Consider the following 21,718-nt stretch of genomic DNA (forward strand, 5'->3'; position numbering starts at 1 on the left):
ACAACAAACTGTGGCTGATGTTGAGAAGAATGAGAATCCTGGAACACCTGATTGTGCTCATGTGAAACCTATATCTAGAGCAAGAAGCTGTTGTCTGAACAGAGCAAGAGAACACTGCATGGTACAAAAATCAAGAAAGGAGTGCATCAATAATATATCCTTTCTCTTAGAGAGAATATAGAGTTATGTTATACAATGGGAAGTCCCCATGTACAGTACTCTCTATAGAGTGTCCCTCTTCCCAAATGACACAAAGCAATTATGGACAGAGTCCACGAGGTGGTATTTGTACCCATTATGCAAATTTCTTCTTGAGCACAGGGTCAGATGTCTATGGGTGGTGTCAGAGGCACAGATAGGAAAGTTTAACTAGATAGGCTCTGTGTCTTTGTAATGAGGAGCTTGAGGGTAGGGAGATTTAATACGCAACATTAGCACCATTACCTTTTTGCAAAGCACACGTTGATAAGATCAAGATAGATGTTGAGTGGACAGTTGAGTATAAATATCAAACTCTAAAAGCTGGAAGACTATTAAGGTCATATTTTCAGTCTCACGTTTGTTTCAATGATCTTTCCCAATTTACTTTATTTTAATTCAAGAGCCTAATGTCTCAGGCATCACACATTGCAGATTGTCTTCATTGAAGAACAAGTCTGTAACTCATGATCTACAATTAAAATCCAAGATAGTTATTAACAATTCAATTATTTAATTTCCCTGTGTGGTTTCAACAACTGTGGTTAACTCAGCTATAGAGCCTAAAAACTAGGTAAATAATGACCATATTTTGATATTTCCTCTGCTTTATGTGTATAACAGTGCTCAGGCCTTTCGTTCATAGGGTCGCTATGAGTCGTCTATGACTCGATGGCACCCAACAACAACAACAACGTATGTGTATACCTATCAGAAAGAGCAATGGCCGGTAGGCAAAGGAGGACCTGGTGATTAAATATGTACTGATCAAATTAATTAGGCATTCTCTATACGGTACTCCAGGATAGGAAAGTAAAACAGAAAAGAATATTTATTTAAAATTATGACATTCTCATTGGAAGCTATATCTGAAAGAAGATAAAGATACCAACAATATTTCATGAGACTGCATCATTCAGTCCAGAGAATGAGCCTTACTATTGCCCATTATAGCAACTACGTTTATCAGATTTAGAGCAGAGCTTCTAAATGTACAAAGAAAAATTAATTACAGATCTGTGAGCATGCATCAGAGAAACAGCATTTCTAAATGCATTATAAGGCTTACCAAATCAAGTCTAAGACTCAAACTAAGAGAACTGTGTGAGTATAACAAAATTGAGTCATCTCAAAGAATATCTTACAACCTAACATCTTTTTCTCTTTCATGCAGTTCACCTCCATCAATCTTTGTCAGTCATTTGCCTTACTAATTCCTTCTATTTAAATGCATTGTGGTATGAATGAGAAAAGGGCATGAACATTGACTGAAATATTCTTGTCAGATGCTGTGCTGACTATATTTTAGTCTTTATCTTATTTAAGGGGACATTATGTAGGAAAAGTGTGTGTGTCTGGGTTGTATCCTTTTCACCATTCTTGTTCAGTCTAATCCAAGAAGCTGTACTACATGGAGAAATACGAGGCACTGGGATCAAATGAAGACTCACTAATAACCTGTCATATGAAGATGACACAGCCTTGCTTGCTGAAATTAAAGGGGAGTTCAACCACTTATTGGTGAAGATTTAAGTTGACAGCTTTCAGTATGTATTGCATCTAAACAAAAAAAAAACAACAAAATCCTTCATAACTCAACTAATAAGTAAATCATGACAAATGGAAAGAATATTGCTGTTGCTAAGGATTTCATTTTGCTTGGCTCCACAATCAACAGCCATGAAAGCATCAGTGAACAAATAAAAAGAGAGGGAAAAAAATTGAAGCTTTCTATAAAATTTTGGAGGCTGAAACTGATGAAACATACAACTGTTGTTATTAAATACTGTCGAGTATGTCATAGCGACCCTATAAATAGTAAATCTGAAACCTGCCCTAACCTTTGCCATACTCACAATCTCTGACATACTCGAGTCCATTGCTGCAGTCACTGTGTCAATCCATCTGGTCTTTCCTTTCTTTAGCCATCCTTCCACCTTTACAAGTATAGTAAGCTATACTAAGCCAGAGGAAGACAGGCTTGGAGCAGAAGTTCACGGATAATGACCTTCCTCTAGAATATCAAAGAGAGTTTTCCTGTATCACTGGTGCCTGGGATTCATATATATTTAGGAGGATTTATAGCTTCCTAAATTGTATGACTTACCTGTCAGTTTATTGGTTTGGAGAAATGATATGGATATTTTGTTGTTTGGGGGAAATAATACACATATTACTAGGTACTTTATAACCTTTATACCTTAAGTATATACAGTCTTGCTTGTTTATGATTGTTTTCTTTAGTACAGCATTTGTCTGTCAGTTTGCTGTACTGGAGTAACTTGTGGGTTACTATAATGCTGAAAGTTGTACCATTGATGTGTCAAATGCCAGAAGGGCACCCATGGCAGACAGATTTTAGTAGAGCTTCCAGATTAAGACAGACTATAAAGCAGGATTGACATCCATTTCTTAAATAACAGGTCTCTGAAAACTGTATGACCAATAGAGGAACTTCCAGTAGTTGTCCTATATAGAAAACAAACTCATTAGAAATAAAGCATAAGTTTGCGATCAAGAGGAGGCACAGAATGACTAGTGAGAACACCTGAGCAGGGATAAAGAGACAGGGAAGGACAAACAAATGCAAATTTTACCTACTTTACCTTTTCCTGTAGAGTTGATCTTAATCACCAGCATCAAAGTAAGCTAATCAGACTTTGATTCTCCCCCCCAAATGGTCTTAATCATAAAAGCATTCCTGACTGCAATGTTTCCTATCAGTTGAGTCCACAGCCTTGGGACTCAGTTTCCCTAAATTCAAGTCCTAATGACTCTCCCCATCCCCTCTTCTTTTTAGCACTTTGTTTTGAGAAGTTTTCTCTCTATCTATATTTCCTCATCTCTAAAATGGAGACAATAAACTACCTACATCCTAGAATTGATATATGTCTAATATAATATGTACAAAAGATTTGGTACAATAATTATCCCACTGAGAATGTTCGGTAGACGTTAGTTATTCTGACTATTTTGTCGTATCTGGTTTCTGAATTTTCATCTCTATTATCTGTAAATATTTCACAGAGTATCAATGTGTTTTGAAAACAGCTTCTGATCTACTTCCCTTTCTTGCCTCCAGTCCTGGGATGAGATTTATTTACCTAAGGGGAGTTTCAGTCCTCCTAGGCAACTATAAAATGGTCTACTTTCTTGCTAGAGTCTAAAGACAGAGAAAGCAGTTGTATTTTCTCACGTGTCTTGGCTTCAATTTCACACAGAATAAAATGTCTCATGTTCCCAAAGACAATTAACTGTTGCCACAGATTTGGCAGAATGTAAACCATCAACGTTGGCATTCTCTTCTTTCTATCAACAACAACAATTTTCTTTGATTTAGGGGGAAAAAAGTTTTCCTTTGGCACACATTAGACACTCTTGATGAAATCAGAGTGCTTATTTTATCTTCTCTGTTGGCTGTGCCCCAGCCATCTGAACACTGGTAAAAACCCAAGCTTTTCAAATGCACGGCCCCATCAACTAAAAATATGATGCCTAACATGCTCTAAAAAGATTCTAATTTAGGCTAACGAGAATTAATTCAGCCAAAAAGACTGTCCTTCCCTAGGTTGCTTCCCCTGAAACCACTTAATCAGCTTTTTAAAATTTGTTTCTGCTCTTTCACTGTGATTGTAGAGTAATGCAAAAAAGAAGAATTTTTGCATTTTACTTTGCAAGAACAATCTTTCCTAGCTTTTAGTGTCCTCCTACACACTTAACAGATTGTGGTTTATCTCTCAGAGAAGCATACATCCTACTCTTTAGCTCTCTAAGGGAAAGAAATTCACTGAGAATTAATAGAAAATAAGCCCAATTCTTTACCTACGCATCAGGTGTCACAAGGCACAGATCTTTACTGAGCCAAAGGCGGGGAGGGGGGGGGAACCCTGTCATGAAAAGGATAATTGCTTCCATGTTTAACACCTCCAAAAAGGATGCAAATAGCTGAAAGGAGGATATTTTAAAACTGTATTAAATCATTCTAGTAGAAAATCTTAAATTTGTAAAGTGCTAGAACAAGTGAAGATCAATTAATTACCATTTGGCTTTGAGAGTCCATTTATCTCATGCAGGGAGAGTGAAAACTCCTTCCATGAAATTCTGCATGAGGAGAGATGACATCATCTAAAAGCAAAGAATTTAACTGGGATTTTGTTTGCCTAGTGAAGATTCAGGGGGATCTTTAAAGAATCTAAGTCTACCAAGAACCGTACTTTCAGAGGAATTGAAAAGCTTCTGTTTGGAGGTTTTTGATAAAGAGTTCTGGATGCACTGACTAACCAAAAGTCTGCTAATCAAAAAGCCAGTGGTTGCAACCTAACCCATTACCCTAGAAGGAATGCTGGTGGCCTAGGCATTGGCAAACCAAAAGCATGTCATTTGTATCTCCCAGCCGCTCTGCAAGAGAAAGATGGGCAATCTCCTCCCCAGTGATTTATAGCCTCTGCAAACTCACTGGAGGGTCAGTTATGAGTCAATTCCAACTCAACCACAAATAACTACAACAACAATCATTTTTCAGGAGAAAGTTGAGGAAACCAGCTCCAATAAAGATTACAGTCTTGGAAATATTTATTCATTGCCTTACAGGGTCACTGTGAGACTGAATCAACTTGATGGTCATGGACTTGGGGTGGAGGTTAATTTTGATGGAGAAAAGACAACAGACATTTTACCATGGCTCTCCCAATTCCTCATTTTCACTTCATCCATCTGCCTAGCTTGCAGCTTCTCAAATCTGTTCACCCTCAGGACTGTAGTTTCATCATCTCCAGCCATTCTCCTATACCTTTTTAGCCTCCATGTCAACAGATGGGAGTTTCTTCCCTACTATTTGAGGCATTATCTCCATATTCAATTTCTCTGCAGTTATACTTTAGTGGCTTTCAAATCATTGGTGTTAGAATGAGAAATATTTGATGCTTAAAGAATTATGAATTGAAAGTCTAATAATGATGAAGTTTGGGGGCCAATTTCATTCAAAGTAGTTATTCAACAGCTTTAGTAATTTCAAGACCCACTAAGTTTGCTGTTGAGCAGAACGAGAGGGCCTGAAGAGCAAGATGGTACATAATGCCAAAAACCAACAGTTTATGTAACACATTCACAGCCTAGGTCTCCTCTAAGCACAGTTCTCCCTGGTTTGTATGGATAAATTTCTTTCTTCCACATTCTTCTTTAGGCCCAGTAGGCTTGAAACATCTAAAAATATAGCTTAATGATACAGCTTTACAAGTTCTATGAAGTGTGTGTGTGGAGGGGGGGAACAGTGTAATAGGAATTTTATGGCAATTTCCAGCACCTAGATGGTTCTTGGCATTTCATAAGCTCTTCTAAAAATGTTTATTCCATTGATAAGAATGAATCTAGTTCACCAAGAGACATCCAGTCATATGACAAACTGAGAAGAATCCCTTTTGGAAATTGCATCTCTGAATTTACATTAGGTAAATGTGCTTGAAAATGCAGCATTCTTCCATCTTCAACCTACAATAGACATAACTTAAGAGGTTGTAACAACAGCCTGCATCAAGTGAACTGTGGAAGGGAGTATATCTGTTTAAGATTATGACCCTTTTTTACCTTCAGTTAAGCCTATAATGTAAGGACAGTGATTGTAACATGGACTTCCATCACAATTCCTGTGGTTTTAACTCTGGTGTAATAAATGAAAAAAATAACTGAACTCTGTCAACAAAAAAAAAAGCATGAATCCTCACTCTCAAAAGACAAACACAGGCTAAATGCTATCTTTCTACACACGAAGTTGGACGATTTGCACAATCATCGAGATGTGCATACCCAACACATGCATGCATTTAAGGCAACAGATGCCTCTGCTCTAGCCCGTCTCTGCCCGCCCTGCATGATAATCAAAGAAGGGCTGGACTCTCAATTAGCCAAGTTGGAGCTTCTGGGCACACTGCCATGATGACTGTAATACCCTGGAGCCTTGTCAATTTCTGGAGAAAGAAAATGCCCAGTGATGTTGTTTTTATTATAATGTGCCATGGACTTGACTCTGACTCACCACAACCTTACTTGGACAGAGTAGCACTGTCTTATAGAATTTTTTAAGGCTGTCAATTTTGCAAAAACACACTGCAATAATTTTCTTCTGCAGAGGAGTTTGTGGATTCAAACTACAGACCTTATGGTTAGCAATCAGACACCCAGCCACCACCCTATCAGGGCTCCTGAGCCTAAATTATGGTAATTTGTTTTTCCTGCAGCAGCCAAGTGGCAAGAATTCAAACTAATGAGTGTTATTAAGCACTGCTGAGTTGTTCCCAACTAATAACAACCCTGTCTATAAGAGAGCAGAACCCTGCCCGATCCTGCCCCAGGCTTACAGTCTTCGCTGTGCTTACGCCCATTGTTTCAGTCCCTATGTCAATCTATCTCATTGAGGATCCTATTCCCCTTCACTGACCCTCTTTTTTAAACAAGATATTCTTTTCCAGGACTGATCCCTTCTAATAACATAACCAAAGCATGTGAGACAAAGTTTCACCATCTTCTTCTCTAAATCTCCACCTGCCTACATGTCTTTTGACGTCTAGTTGTTGGTTCTTTTGGTCATCCAAATATATTTATCATTCTTTATCAATACCACAATTCAAAGGCAGTAATTCTTCAGGGAGCTCTGGTTGCCCTGGAATAAGGAGCTGTGATATCAACCCAAAGGTATGTTGTTTGTATCCACCAGCTTCTCTGAGGGAAAAAGATGGACAATCTTCTCCTGGGTGATTTACTGACTCTGAAAACCTGCTGGAGGGTCAGCTATGAGTTGGTTCCAACTTGATAGTCATGAAAGAGAAAGACAGCACCTCTGGTGCAGTTTAGATTTCTTCTTTCAGCACTTTAAGTTCTTGTTCATATGCTTCTTCTGATACAACATCCTGGTAATTCCTAGAAAGAACAGAGTATAAGAACAGCTTTTCTTCTTCTGATTTACAGACACTGAACTTGGCTACTTGGCTTCCACATCCATGACTCTGTTGGAGGTGTTTGTGAGGAAGTCAATAATGACATCCATTTACCAAATTCCACAGCTCCTTTTGAACTCTCTTTCATCTCAAACTTCTTAAACCTCCATGCAGGAACTGCTAGCTGTTCATGAAATCATTCCCTCCCTCTTTTAGATACTCAGCAAGACTATTTTTTCCCCCTGTAGTTAGGAGTGGCTGTGTGATTGAATTCTTTCCAGTAGAAGTGTTATGTGCTGCTTCCAGGCTGGGAAGGGGCCTTTATTCCTCTTCCCTGATGGGTATAGTGTGTCACAGGTTGGGCTGTTACCTGAAAGGTTGGTGGTTCAAATCTACATGCAGTATCTGGAAGAATGATGAGGTAGCTTTGTCTCATTAAGAATTACAGACTCCTCCCCCCACCCCCCCAAAAAAAATTACAGACCCAATGCAGGGTTGCAATGAATCAGAATTGGCTCAAGAGCAGTGTATTTACACTTTCTACTCCTGTCCAGTCCTAGTTTTCTGATATGAAGACTTACTCTAAGGGTGACCGCAAGAAGAAAGTTTAAAAAATATAACAACTTATTTAGTCACATACACACATACACAGAGAGATGATGTTGGACCATTAAACTACACCACACTCAAAGATTAACTCAAAGCAGGCAAAAGACCTACATACATATAAGCACTGAAATGATAAAATTCTTGGAGGAAAAATATAGGAGTTAACCTTAATGTCCTTGGATTTGGCAAAGAAGTTATATCTATGACATCTGAAGTGGAAGTAAAAAAAGAAAATCAGATGAGTTGGACTTCTTCAAAGTTAAAGATTTTGTACTCCGAGAACAACATCAGAAAATGAGAAAAGCAGCCTACAGAATGGAATAAAACAACTCTCAAATTGTATATCTGGTGAAGAACTGGTCCAGAATGCACAAAGAGCTACTCAATAATTAATTGATTTTTAAATAAATTTAAATCAATTATTTATCAATGAACTGATAAATAATTGAATTTATTTAATAAGCAAATGAGATTGGTAAACATCTATCCATGGAAGACATACAAATGTGGCCGATAAGCACATGAAAATATGCTAGGTATCTTTAGTCACTAGAGAAATGCAAATAAAAATCACAATGAAATGCCACTTCACACCTACTGGGATGATTAGAAACAAAAGTCAGATAAAAAAAACATTGAGCAGGGATGCAGATCAATCAGAATCCTCATATTTTGCTAATGGTAAAATCAGAACCTTCATATTCTTCTGACGAGAAAATAAAATGGCAGATCCACTTTGGAAACTAGTGTGGCAGTTTCTCAAACTCTTACATATAATGTTACCATATAGCCCAGAAATTCTATCCCTAGGCATCTCTCTCTCATTGACTTTGAGTTGGAACTGCCTTATAACTGACCTTCCATTGGGTTTCCGAGGCTGTAAATTGTTCCGATATTGAACCGCCAAGCATGGCCTTAGGACTAGTGGTGCAGCTCCCTACACACTAGACAACCAGAGCTCCAACTCCAAGGCATGTTCTTTTTAAAAATGAAAATATATATTCACACAGAAACTTGTACACACTGTATAGCAGCTTTTATTTATAATAGCCAAAAGGCAGAAACAACACAAATGTCCATTAACTGACAAAATAGAATCTATCCATACAACAGAATGTTATTTAGCCATAAAAGAACTGAAGTACTGATACATGATATACCATATTTGGACATTGAAAACATTAGACTAACTGAAGAAGCAGTCCAAAAGACCACATATTACGTGATTCCATTCACATAAATGCAATAATATGAAACTCATCAGAGACAGTAAGTATATCGATAGCTACCTACAGCCAAGAGTGGACATGTGGAAAGTAGGAGAATACAAGATGACGGGCGGGAAAGCCTAAGAGATACCATCAGCCCACGTCCCTGAACACGTGGAATTTTAGAAACGGAAGTAACTTTCCATTCAGCTGAGCCATTACATAGAAATCCGATATGCATCTTACTACCCTAAAACAATTTCCTTGTTTTCTGAAAATCCAGTTTTCCATTGCCTGCTTTTATGGCAACTCTGCTCCTAATATTTCTATTCTTTGACCACTTTTTTGTCTAGCCCTTAAACTTGAGAATATTCTTAAATCTGCCATTTTTCCCGTCTTCTCATTTATTTCTCCTTCTCAAGTGATCACTTTCCTCTCCACAGTGTCACCTACTATCAATCTATTAATGATTTCCAAATCATTCTCCACCCCATATTCTTAAATTCATGATCTTCCTCATGAAAACTTCCTTGCATGCATTCTCCACAGTCCAATTCCCCCAGTTTTAACTCTTCTTTTTTCTCTAGTCTCCTATCCCTACTCAGCTAGTGAGACCCAGTGGCTAAATTTGAGAGGTGCCCTTACACAATGCACCTGGCCAATTTCTTAATTTCTGTTGCTGTTGCATTCGGACAAACCCCATCACTTCTACATCTCTGCTACACATCTCCAAATATTCTTGTACTGGCTGTTTCTCCAGCCTGTTGGATGTATTTTGGTAAAAATTACTGAACATAAGTATGCATGTACACAAATGCACCACACACACACACACACACACACACACACACACATCTGAAAAGACCTTCCCAGATTCCTGCTGTCATTCTAAATTATAATGGTTGCCGTCTAATGGTTGCCCTGTGCCAGTTACTGTGCTGGGGGCTTTCCATTCTGTATTTGTCTCTTTTAAGTATCTGGATAACCTTTTGAGGTTGTTGTTGTTAGGTGCCGTCCAGTTGAGTATGACTCCTAGCAACCCTGTGAGCAACAGATCTGAACGCTGTCCTATTCTGTTCCATCCACACACTTCCTGACACACTAGAAGACCGTTTCTGCAGTCACTGTGTCAATACATCTAGTCACCAACCTCTTTCTCTCTTTTTCTTTAAAAATCATATGGCTAAGATAAAAGGGAAGGAAAGAAAAGAGAGAAAAAGAGAGAAGAAGAAAAGAAAGGTAGGTATGATTGTATTGTATCCTCCAAATATATTATGTTGTACTAACCTCTATACTATGAATGTGATTCTATTTAGAAGAACACATTTTCTTTTTATGTTAATATGATCATGCCAGAGTAGAGTGGATCCCAAATCGAATCTCTTCTCAGTGGTATCTTATAAAAAGACTAGTTGTCATTATGACTGATAGAAACTCTATTAATAATGGCTCTGAACCTGTTGCAAACATCCACTAATAATTAGAACATGGAATGTATGAAACATGAATGTAGGAAAATTGGACATGTTAAAAAAATGAAATAAAATACATAAAAATTGAAACACCCATGGCATTGGTGAGCTGAGATGGATGGCACTGACCACTTTAAATCAGATAATCATATACCAGGAACTATGCCGGAATAAAAAAGTAAGGAAAAATAAGGTTGCATTCATGTTGCAAAAAGACCATTTCTAGATCCATTCTGAAGTACAATGCTGTTGCATTGAAGTGACAGAATGCTTAACAAGGTAGACCTGATAATACAAACATCATTCAAACATATACACCAAAACTAAAGCCAAAGAGAAGGATATCGATGATTTCTACCAGCCTTTACAGTCTGAAATAGATTGAATATGCAATCAATATTTACTAATAATAATAACAACCGGAAAAAGAGACACAAAACCAGACATAGCATCTACAAAGCCAGGAATACCAAGGATTTCTAAAGTGACTAGAAGCTAAAAAGAGGCAAAGGAGGACATTCCCCTAACGTCAGTGGCTTGAATAGGGAATTTTATCCTTCTTAATTGCAATAAAATAAATATTTGTTCTTTAAAGACACTTACTTTGAGATATTACATTATGACAGTGCTAGAAACTGAAACACCAGAGAAGGAAAGAGGAGGAAAGGAGAAGATTTTAACAATCTACTCTTTTAAGATTAATATTTACTATGATTACATATATCAAAGTGAATAAAAATCATTACAGTTTCAAGTTAATTCTAAAACTATTAACTTAGTCCTTTTTTATATGGTACTAAATTTAGAACTGTTAATCAGACATTGAAACATCCTTAGCTATATATAAAGTTTAATATACATTAAAAAATACTAAGTGATTGCTAATAGTGACATCCACTTCCTGAAAAACATGGCTCTGGAATCTCTATGAACTTTGATAAATGTTAATAGTTGTAGAGGGGCTTCAGGCCTTTTGTTCATAGGCTCGCTATGAGTCGTGCTCGACTTGAAGGCAATCAATAAAAACAACAATACACTAATGGATTCCCATTCTTCTAAATATTGAGAAGGATGGGAATCTCAGAGCACTTACTTGTTCTCATGTGAAACCTATACCTAGACCAGGAGACTGTTGTTAGAACAAAGCAAGGGAACAGTACTGTTGTTGCTCTGTGCCATAAAGTTGGCCGGGACTCATAGCGACCCTATGCACATAGCTCTGAACCCTGCTCTATCCTGGGCCAGGCTCGTATCTGTGACTCTACTACTTTCCCTACTCCAGGCATTGTGACAATCCAGCTCATAGAGGGTCTTTCTCTTCTGTGCTGTCTTTCTACCCTTCCAAGCATGATGTCCTTCTCCAAGGACTGGTCCCAACCAGCAGCATACTCAAATCGAGCCCCAAAATCCTAGCCTCCAAGGTAGAGTTTGCATAACCCTCTCCAGGATAGACCTGTTAGTTCTTGGCAGTCCATGGTTCAGTAGTTATCTCCAGCACCACAACTCAAAGGCCTTAATTCTTTTGTCATCCTTGGTCATTGTCCAGCTTTCTGACACATAACAGGTAATTCTGAAGACCATGACCTGGATCAGGTGCACCTTAGTCTCTAGATGGACATTTTGCTCTTTGGGACTCAGCAGAGGTCTCCAATAGCAGACTTTTCTAATGTAATTAATTCTTTGATTTCCTGATTGCTGGTGTCAAGAGTGTTGATTGTGAAACCAAGCAAGCTGAAATCATTAATAATATCAATCTCTTCTCCATCTAGCATGAAGCTGCCATTGACCCAGTGATGAGAATCTTTGTTTTCTTGATATTGAGTATGAATCCATATTGCAGACTACAATCCTTGACCCTCTGCAGCAAATGTCTCAGGTCTTCTCAGTTTCAGCAAGCAAGGTTGTGTCACATGTATAGCACATGTTGTTGATAAATCTTTCTCCAATCCAATGGGAACACTACCTGATTTAAAATTAAGAAGGGTTGTATTCTCTCTCCATACCTATGCAATTTATATGCTGAGCAATTTATTCGAGAAGCTGGACTCTGTGCAGAAGGATGTGGCATCAAGATCAGAGGAAGATTCATTAATAATTTGCATTATGCAAATTACACAACCTTTGCTTTCAAAGAAAAAAGCACTTGTTGCAGAAGATCAAAGAATATAGCTTTCAATACAAATTGTATCTCAGTGTCAAGAAAACAAAAATTATTCCACTGGACCAATAAGCAACATCATGACATATGGAGAAAATACTGAAACTGTCAACAACTTAATCTTACTTGGATCCACAGTAAACACCCTTGGTACTATCAGCCAGGACCTCTCCAGACTATTGAGGAGTAATGATGTCAGTTTGAGGATTAAGGCACACCTGATTCAGGCCTTAGTCTTTCCAATCACTTGCTATGAATCTGAGAGCTGAACAATGAATAAGGATGACAGAAGGATTGACTCCTTTGATCTGTGGTGTTGAAGAGGAAGACTGAACATCCCATGGACTGTGTAAAGAACAAACAAATATGTCTTGGAGTAAGTGCAGCCAGAGTTGTCTTTGGGGTCAAAGATGATAAAGCTTTGCCTCGTATACTTCAGGTATGTTGCTCTAAGGGGATATTCGTTGGAGAGGGACATGATACTCAGAAAGAGGGTTGGTGAAGAAAAGAAAGACCCTTGACCAGATGAATTGGCACAATTACTGCTGCAATGGGTTCTAATGTGTCAGAAAGTTGTAGATGGCACAGGTTAGGACAGCGTTCAGATCTGTTGTTGATAGGGTTGCTATGGGTCAAAAAAGACTCAATAACACCTACAGCAACAACAATGCACTAAAACATTCTAAAGGGAATACTATCCAATAGGGCTTAGAATTTTTAAAAGGTCACATATTTTATTAACCATATAGTATGTCTTAAATGTATTAGATGTAACCTCAAATTTCTCCTCAAGGAAGCTAGAGTAGACAGGAGAAACAGAATAGGAAAGTTTAAAAAGAGGGAGAGAAAGAAAGAAGGAAGTTAGTTCAGAGTTCATACCTTCCATTTATAACCATCACTAAAACTCAAAATTCCCTTTGCTGTGAAATAAACTGACTCATAGCCGAGCCTCCAGTGGGTTTCCAGAGGTAGTAAATCAAACAGGAGATTGTTCATCTTTTTCCCACAGGAAATAGTGGTGGATTTGAACTGCCTGCCTTTGGGTTAGCAGCACAACTCCTTACACGCTAGGCCACTAAATATATGAATACACACACTACTATGTTTCATTTATGAGTCTTAGAGATCTTCTAGTCTCATTCTTAGCCATTACTTAACTCTATTCTGACCTCAACCAATCAGAAGACAAACTGAGAGTTTTAATAGTATTTGCGAAGTTTAATTATCAGTACTACTAATGTCCGTATTACGATTATGTTTCACAGTTAACTTCAAAATTTCTTAGTAATATAAATATAGAATTATCACTTTTATTTTAAATTACATTTCTGTTCTAACAATTAAATAATCAACAGCTTTATTATTATGTAAACAAAAGGTAATAGAAATGTCCAGTAAAGACTACGATATAATTGTAGTATAGCAATTGAACAAAAAATACTGGTAATAAAGTTGAAAGATTTTCTCTGTCGAGGCCTCTTCTTTTGCCTCACCTTAATAATGGGTAATAAGAATGTCTTATCCCATTTAACGTCCAGACTTTTTTATGTTTTTAATTCTTTTCTTTTAGTTTTTTTTAGATTTTATTTTAATAATTTTAATGAACATTTGCAGAGATTTTGGATTTCCATTCATTCATTGTTGCACTTTTCTCCCTGTCCAGCACTCCTTCCTGTGCCCCCCACCCCCAGTTTGCTCCTCTCTTTGAAAAGTAAAAGAAAAATTATTTCTTTGGTATACAATCCCCCCGCAGCACTTCCACAGACTCTTGTGATAACTATAATACTCTATCATATATCACTTTTAAATTATTCTCTCCCTCAACTGTTTCAATGCAGTATACAAAATTTATCAAGTTTTTCTCAGTCTTATCCCAACCCTGATATCAGTCCCATTTTACAGCAGTGGCACCATGCAGTATCTGTCCTTTTGTGACTGAGATATTTCACTTAGCATCATTATTTAAATTTTTTATATTTCATTTTTGTATTTTTATATTTGATGGCCTAGTGGCAAAGAGCATGGTGCCACCTCAAAGCTCCAGAGTTCAAATCCACCAGCCACTTAGTAGCCAATCTCCTTGCATGTGATTAACAGCCTCAGAAAACTCACTGGAGGGTCAGCTTTGAATCCATTCCACCTCAATGGCACATAACAAGAACATTTTAAAGAGAAAAGTGGGAAGTTTAATATAATCCAAAATCACAATGCTCATTCACATCTCAGATTTAGAAGTCATCAAAATTCTCTTCACAGTTTCCTAGGTGCTAATAAATAGAGTTGTTTAGAGAGCAGAGAGAGGACTTGGAAATGCTATTGCAGATTCAAAGCATAAAAAATGATCTCTCACCACTCCTCATCTGTTCAATGTCACAGAAGTGTGTTCCAGTGGAAGTGTGAATAAATGCATGGACATGTTTAATACCATTCTGGAAATTAGAAAAAAAAATAGTTAAAATTTTAGCATATGTCAGAAAGACAATTTCCTAAATTGAGAAGACAAATAAGTGAGATAACCTTTTCAAAACGCTTCCAAGGGACTTCTTCCACATAAACTTGAACTCGGGTGACATGGTTAAAGGAAGAAAGGAAGTGCTCACAGATGTTCATAGCGAAAGTTTCTATGTTTTTGATCTGTAAAGAAATAAAGTGGCAGCCATCAGAGATACTTGCCTCATTAAAAAATTATTTTTAGGTTAACATGAGTCTCTCTTCTCTTACCAAATTGCTTTTAAAATTAGAGACACACAGAATTAGAATCTTAACAGAGGAGATGATTCTATAACTTCTCACTAGAGCTCCAAGTGTGGTTACTAAATACCATCATCAAGTAAGAAATCCATTTTGCAGAACAATATCTCAACAACTGAACAAAAAGTAATCAACATTCAGATTTTTCTTATTATTCCAATAACCATCTAAATTTCATGACACTTTGTATTAAGTTTGTAAATGGGTCTCCTATTTCTGAATGCAAAGTTCATGAAGGGTCACTTCAGCGTCCCTATTTTGCATGCTTTTATTGTTAATTGCTGTTGAGCCCATTTAGACTCACAAATACTTCATGCATTCTGGAGCAGAACTGCACTGTGAAAGATTTTCAAGGCTGTGATCTTTGGAAGTAGAAGGCTAGCAACTCTCAATGGCTTTCAGCTACTTGGTTAGGAATCAAGCTCTTAAACATTTATGCCATACAGGGACTACTTGCTTTGCATATAGACCTTCTACTGACCATCTTCAGCTCTCAGCTACCATAAAGAAGCTTTCCATTTCTATACAGACCCTTGCCTCCAAGAAGCAGCCTGGTCTCACTCTCTCTAGAACGAATCTGTTTGTTTTCCTTGCAGTCAATTGTATATTTAATACTTTTCTCCAGGACCACAGCTCAAAAGCATCAATTCTCTTTCTGTAATCCCTAGTCATTGTCTAGCTCTCTGATGTATAGCAAGTAGTTGCAAAGACTATGGCCTGGCTCAGGCACACCTTAGTCTCCAGACTGACATCATTGCTCTTTAGTACTTTGGAGAGGTCTCTGATAGCAGACTTTCCTAATGTAATTCATCTTTTAATTTCTTGGCTGCTGGTACCAAGAGTGTTGATTGTAGAGCCAAGCAAACTAAAGCTATGAACAATCTCAGTCTCTTCACCATCTATCATAATGCTGCCAGTCGGACCAGTGATGAGAATCTTTGCAAGGATAACAAACAGATTCGTCCTAGAGAGGGTGAGAACAGGCTGCTCCTTGGAGGCAAGGATTCTGAAGCTTCGTCTGACAGACTTTGGACATATTGCAAGAAGGGATCAGACCTTGGAGGCAAGGATTCTGAAGCTTCGTCTGACAGACTTTGGACATATTGCAAGAAGGGATCAGACCTTGGAGAGGGATGTCATGCTTGGGAGGGTGGAGGGACAGTGCAAGAGAGGAAGACCCTCGATGAGATGGATTGATTCAGTGACTGGGGTAATGGAGATATGTCAGAGACAGTGAGACTGACACAGGATAGAGCAGGGTTTAGGGCTGTTGTACATAGGGTCGCTATGAGTCGCAGATGACTCAAACACCACATAACAACAACATACAGATCCTTCATCAAAAACTCTAGGCAATGTTTCAGGATCCTTGCACAGTTTGTGAATTATTTGTGGTTCTATCTATAATGAAAATGGATTATTTTCACATATTTCCCTGGAATTATTCTGGTTTATACTTGTCTCAGAATAAGTATCAATGTTTCATTCCCAAAAGTATCTTAACTGTAAAGGAAATTAAATTGTTACTCTCTATAATGAATTAATTTTAAACTATCTTTAACATCTAGGTAATTTCCTTTCTTTTTCTGCAACTTCCCACGTAATTTTAGGAAATATAAGGATCTTGGTGCTGATCTTCCATAACACAGTACGGAGCTCATCTCTCAACTGATTTTTGAAAAGAGAGGACTGATATTTTCTCTATCTCTGCTATGCTGTTGTTGTTGTTATGTGCCATCGAGTCACCTGCGACTCATAGCGACTCATGCCCTGCTATGGTAGCTGGGTCAATCTGATTATCAAGAGAAAAGTTCAGGGTAAAAATAGGTCTTACATAAAGTGTATCTTCATTTTGTTATATCAGTGCAACCTGTGCACATAGTTACACATAATTTGGTGCGGGAAGATTTCCAGTGTACATTTCAGGTGTTTGGAGACTTCTAAGCAAATGTAAAGTTATCTTGACTTGGATGTATTATGGCTGACCAGAAATCTGCTGGATTCTTGGAAAGTGCAACTAACACATATTTATAGTAAGGTTTTCTAGCATCATAATAGTTAAAGTACTGAGGTGCCACCCCAAGGATGGTGGTTTGAGCCCACCACCAGCAGTTCCATAGAAGAAAAGACCTGAAAATCTTCTTACGTAAAAATATATAGCTTAAGAAACCCTATGGGACCATTCTACTCTGTCCTGTATGGCCTCTATGAATCAGAATCAATTCAATCAAACACAATACCTATCTCTTTTCCCGTCTCTCTCTCTCTTGCTCTCTGCCTCTGTCTCTCTCTATCACACAAACACTATCTCTCTATCATTCAAACACACACACACACACACACAGAGAGAGAGAGAGAGAGAGAGAGAGAGAGAGAGAGAGAGAGAAATTATGTGATAAGCTTTTAGGAAAATTGTTGTTAGCTTCCACTGAGTTGGTCCTGAGTTGGCATGGCAACACCATGCACAACAAAAGGAAACAAAGTGCCTGAGTGTGACCTACAAGGCTTTTGGTGTACAATATCTTTTATTGTGATTTACTACCTCTGAAAGCCCACTGGAAGGTAAGCTATGGGTGGGTTCTGACCTGATGACACACAATAAAACAACAGCAGGTTAAAAAAATGTATTGTCAGACCTTTCTTTCTTTCTATTCTGTTTTAGAATGGAAGCTCTGTTAAAATTTGTCAGAATCTAAAAACACAGAGACCATTGTTGATGGTAGCTGCATATGAGATGCACTGGTTGAGAATCAAACAGGTGTCTCTCACATGACAGGCAATGATTCTGCCATTGAACCACCAATATCACCTTAAAAGTTAGTAAGGCATTACAATTTTTTTTCATTTCAATGAACATCTACAAAGATTTTGGAATTCCATTCGTTCATTGTTGCACTTTTCTCCCCACCCACCTACCCCCAACCCCAACCCCAGTTCGCTCCTCTCCTTGAAAAGCAAAAGAAAAACTCCTTCATTGGTACACAATCCCCACCCCCGTCCCCCGTGCATCCCCACCCCCACCCCAAGTATTACAATTTTTATCAATTAATTTCTTTGATAAAAATAAATTTATTCTATACTCCATATGACCTAGTGGATAAGAAGCTGCTCTGACAACCCAAAGGCAGGAGGTTTGAATCTACCAGCTGTCCCTTAGGGGGAAGATGGCCAGTCTCCTCCCATGAGATTTACAGTATCTGAAAACCTACTAGAAAGTCAAGTATGAGTTGATTCTGATTTGACAGTATGAAAGTTCTTTTGAATGTAACCACAAGAAAGAAAATTACACTTTCTTCTATAAATCTGTATCACTCCTTTAAAAAAAATAATTCAACTCAAAGAAATGCACGGTAACAATTTTCATCCTGAAAGATTATCAGGGACTGTTTTATTTAAAGAGATAACATGTAGAGGTGTTAGGTAGCCTTTTCTACCAAAAAGATGTAATGAGTTGAAAATTAAAAAAGAGAACACAGAGATAATTATAAAGGAAAAGAAAGAAGATGCACATTATTAACAAATATAGAAAAGCAAGCATTTCTGAAAGTCTTACAATATAGACAGAGAAATATTTTTAAATGGTTAATGTAAAAATAACAGTTAAAAGTTAAAGGGAATTTGAAATAAGTAATTATTCAACTAATATATTATTGAGAATTCTGCATTAAATTGAGCAGTTTATAAGAAGAAAAATGATACATACCCCTTTGAATTTTGCCAAGACATGGACTGTGTTCTTGATGGTGTCTGTAGGGATGATGTCTGAATTGTCTCCATACAGATAATCTTTTTTGGAACTCAGAGTCAGTTGCACAGAAGCTGACACCTGTTTAATGGTATGGTGTTTTCCATCTCTCTGAATATGGAGAACTTTGACCATATCCTTGCCATAGCCAGTTCGCACAAACTCCACCTCATCGTTCTGAAATTAAAACATAGTCATCCTCTTAAAGAAGGTCAAGGTACACTTGCATGTCAACTGCAAATTCTTTTAGTTCAAACTTTGTGACACACTTCTCAAGTGTAATTATTCTGGGTAAGGGACAAAACCCTACCTTGAAGACGATTGAGAATTTGTACAGAGAAAAGAGAATCCCAACAAAGAGTTGAAAATGTATCAGATTGAGTTGAAAATTGAGATTCTTGGTAACAATGCTAATTTACTGTTTTATTTGATTCATGCTAACTTAATCCTCAAAATGGCTCCGAGAGCTACTATCTCTCCTCATGGATGGAAGAAACTAAGGTTCATAGAGATTAAGTGGCATGCCCAAATTCACGTAGCCAGTGAAGGCTGGTGTCAGAATTAGCTCAAATTTGCTGACTCCAGATGTACATTCTAAAGTGGCATGTGCACTTCCCTTCCTCTGTAAAATTTCTTGACTACATTAACTGAAAATAATTATAATCTTTGCAGAAAGCGATATTCTGTAGAAAACTCCCTGAGATCAATAGAAACAATTTTAAAATTGCTTCTTCTACTTGCTGCCAGGAAAAAGAGTAATTAGTTGATAGGGTCCAGATTACCTTGAAGAGTGTAGAGTCAGGGCCATCTGGCTGCAGGGAAAACTATGCTTTTAGCAAATAGACATGTTAATTAAAGCCCAGTGATTGACTCATTAACACCCTTGTCTGAATCTAGGGCTCATGCTAGGGAACATGCCCATCTCCACTGCTAGAATCCAAAAGACTTGTCCCTGAGCTTGGCTGCTGGGTGGAAGGTCAGGGGAGGTCAGAGAGACGGAAAAGCCTATTCTAGTTAACATGGCAATGGAACATTATGATGGTAATAAAAGATGGTGGCAAAAATAAGGGCAAATAAAAAACCACACTCAGTGAGGGTCTTGAGAGGGAGGCAGAGGGGTCCTGACTACAAAGCACGCATAAGTTGTTGAACTATATCAAGGACTTTCTAAAAATCTATTTGTATAAAAACGCACCAGGTCCCCTGAGAGAAACTTGGAAATAATAGCCAGTATCAGAATTGTTGCCATTTTTAAGCAAAGTGAAGGACGGGTGATGCTTGTTTGCTGTCACATCAACTACAATTCTTAGTGGTCCTATGAACAACAGATCTGAGCCTTGCCTTGCTCTACACTGTCCTGACAATCTCTCACATAATGGAGGCTGATAGACTAAGGGGCTGTCCTAAATCATGGAGGTAGAGTTGGGAGGTCATGTCATTGACATGATTTGGGTATGACATGAATTCTATCCTTCCTACATGGAAGAAGGACCCTTGAAGAAGACCCTCAAGAAGACCCTCATAAAACTCTGACTCAATCATTGGATAATTCATCCTCAAGAAGGGTTAATAACAAAAAATCTAAATGGAAATAATTGAAGGATGTTAATAGGAACCGTGGAAGTTCTTATTAACATCCTTCAATTCTTGTGTCTGTTCAGTGGCAGAGTTCTCATCTGTCACACAGAAGGCCTGGACTCAATTCCTGACCAAGGTACCCACGCAGAGTAAATGGGAGCTTGCACGCAACTATAATGCTGAATAGGTTTCAATGGTGTGTGGAGACTAACACACACTGGGCATAAAGACCTGGCATTCCACCTTCTGATAATTAGTCAGTAAAAATTCTACAGATTATAGCTCTCTGAATATTATCATGAAAATAGGACAGGCTCTGACAGTGTTTACTTCTAAATTGCATAAGGTTGGTATGAGTCAGACCAACACAATGGCATCTAACAGCAGCAATTAAAAAATTACAATGTTGACAAGAAAAGAGGCAATGTTATGCAGAGTGATTTTTTAATCATGCTAGGTTCAGATCCTATCTTGCCTCTTATTAGTTTGATGGATAGAGGAAAATAATTTAATGTCTCTGAGCATTAGTTTCTCCATTTGTCCAAATATAGATAAAACCTTATAGAATTACTGTTTTATTAAAGGGGCTGAATCAGTGCCTAGTTCTCGGAAATACTAAATAATGTTGATTCCCCTCCCCCTGTTGAGTACAAACAATTTCAGTGGCTGCATCAGAAGAGCCACAGGAAAGAAGGACAGCAAGGCCAATCTCAGAAACGATGGTCAGGCCCGACTGAGGAAGCAGCAACACCAGAAGCATCAACACAGGCCTGGACTAAGAAAGCCAGTTAATAGAATGGACAGTGTTGCTCTCAACAGGAAGAGGAAGATTCAGGAAGGTGCATGGAGAATGTGTTGATAAATGAGACATTCTACTTGAGAGAGGAGGTCTTGAGGTCCCTAGAGGATACAGACAAAGGCACAGGATTAAAGATCTCTGGGATCATTCCTATCCACAGCACACTTCTGTTATTGCTATGTGTCATTGAGCCATAGCTCACTCAAACATATTAGTACTCAGAAAATTATACTCTTCAGTCCCATCACCTCCCACTAAATGTCTGTTGTTG

The 21,718-nt window shown here is 37.9% G+C and overlaps 1 protein-coding gene across 1 annotated transcript in view; it reads right to left on the reverse strand.

Annotated features, from left to right (window-relative positions):
* Positions 1–20,991, reverse strand: part of LOC102861415 (uricase-like) — a 35,639-nt gene extending 14,648 nt beyond the window's left edge. Inside the window, exons 1-4 of the mRNA XM_006898374.1 lie at positions 20,932–20,991; positions 19,029–19,247; positions 15,092–15,208; positions 14,925–15,003 (exon numbers count right to left, since the gene is read on the reverse strand). Of these exons, the coding sequence (XP_006898436.1) occupies positions 14,925–15,003; positions 15,092–15,208; positions 19,029–19,247; positions 20,932–20,991 (475 nt within the window). The remainder of the gene's footprint in view (positions 1–14,924; positions 15,004–15,091; positions 15,209–19,028; positions 19,248–20,931) is intronic.
* Positions 20,992–21,718: the final 727 nt, after the last annotated feature.

This window comes from Elephantulus edwardii, unplaced genomic scaffold, assembly GCF_000299155.1.
Source record: "Elephantulus edwardii isolate Elephantulus edwardi_28Jun2011 unplaced genomic scaffold, EleEdw1.0 scaffold00227, whole genome shotgun sequence".
Taxonomy (NCBI): Eukaryota; Metazoa; Chordata; class Mammalia; order Macroscelidea; family Macroscelididae; genus Elephantulus; species Elephantulus edwardii.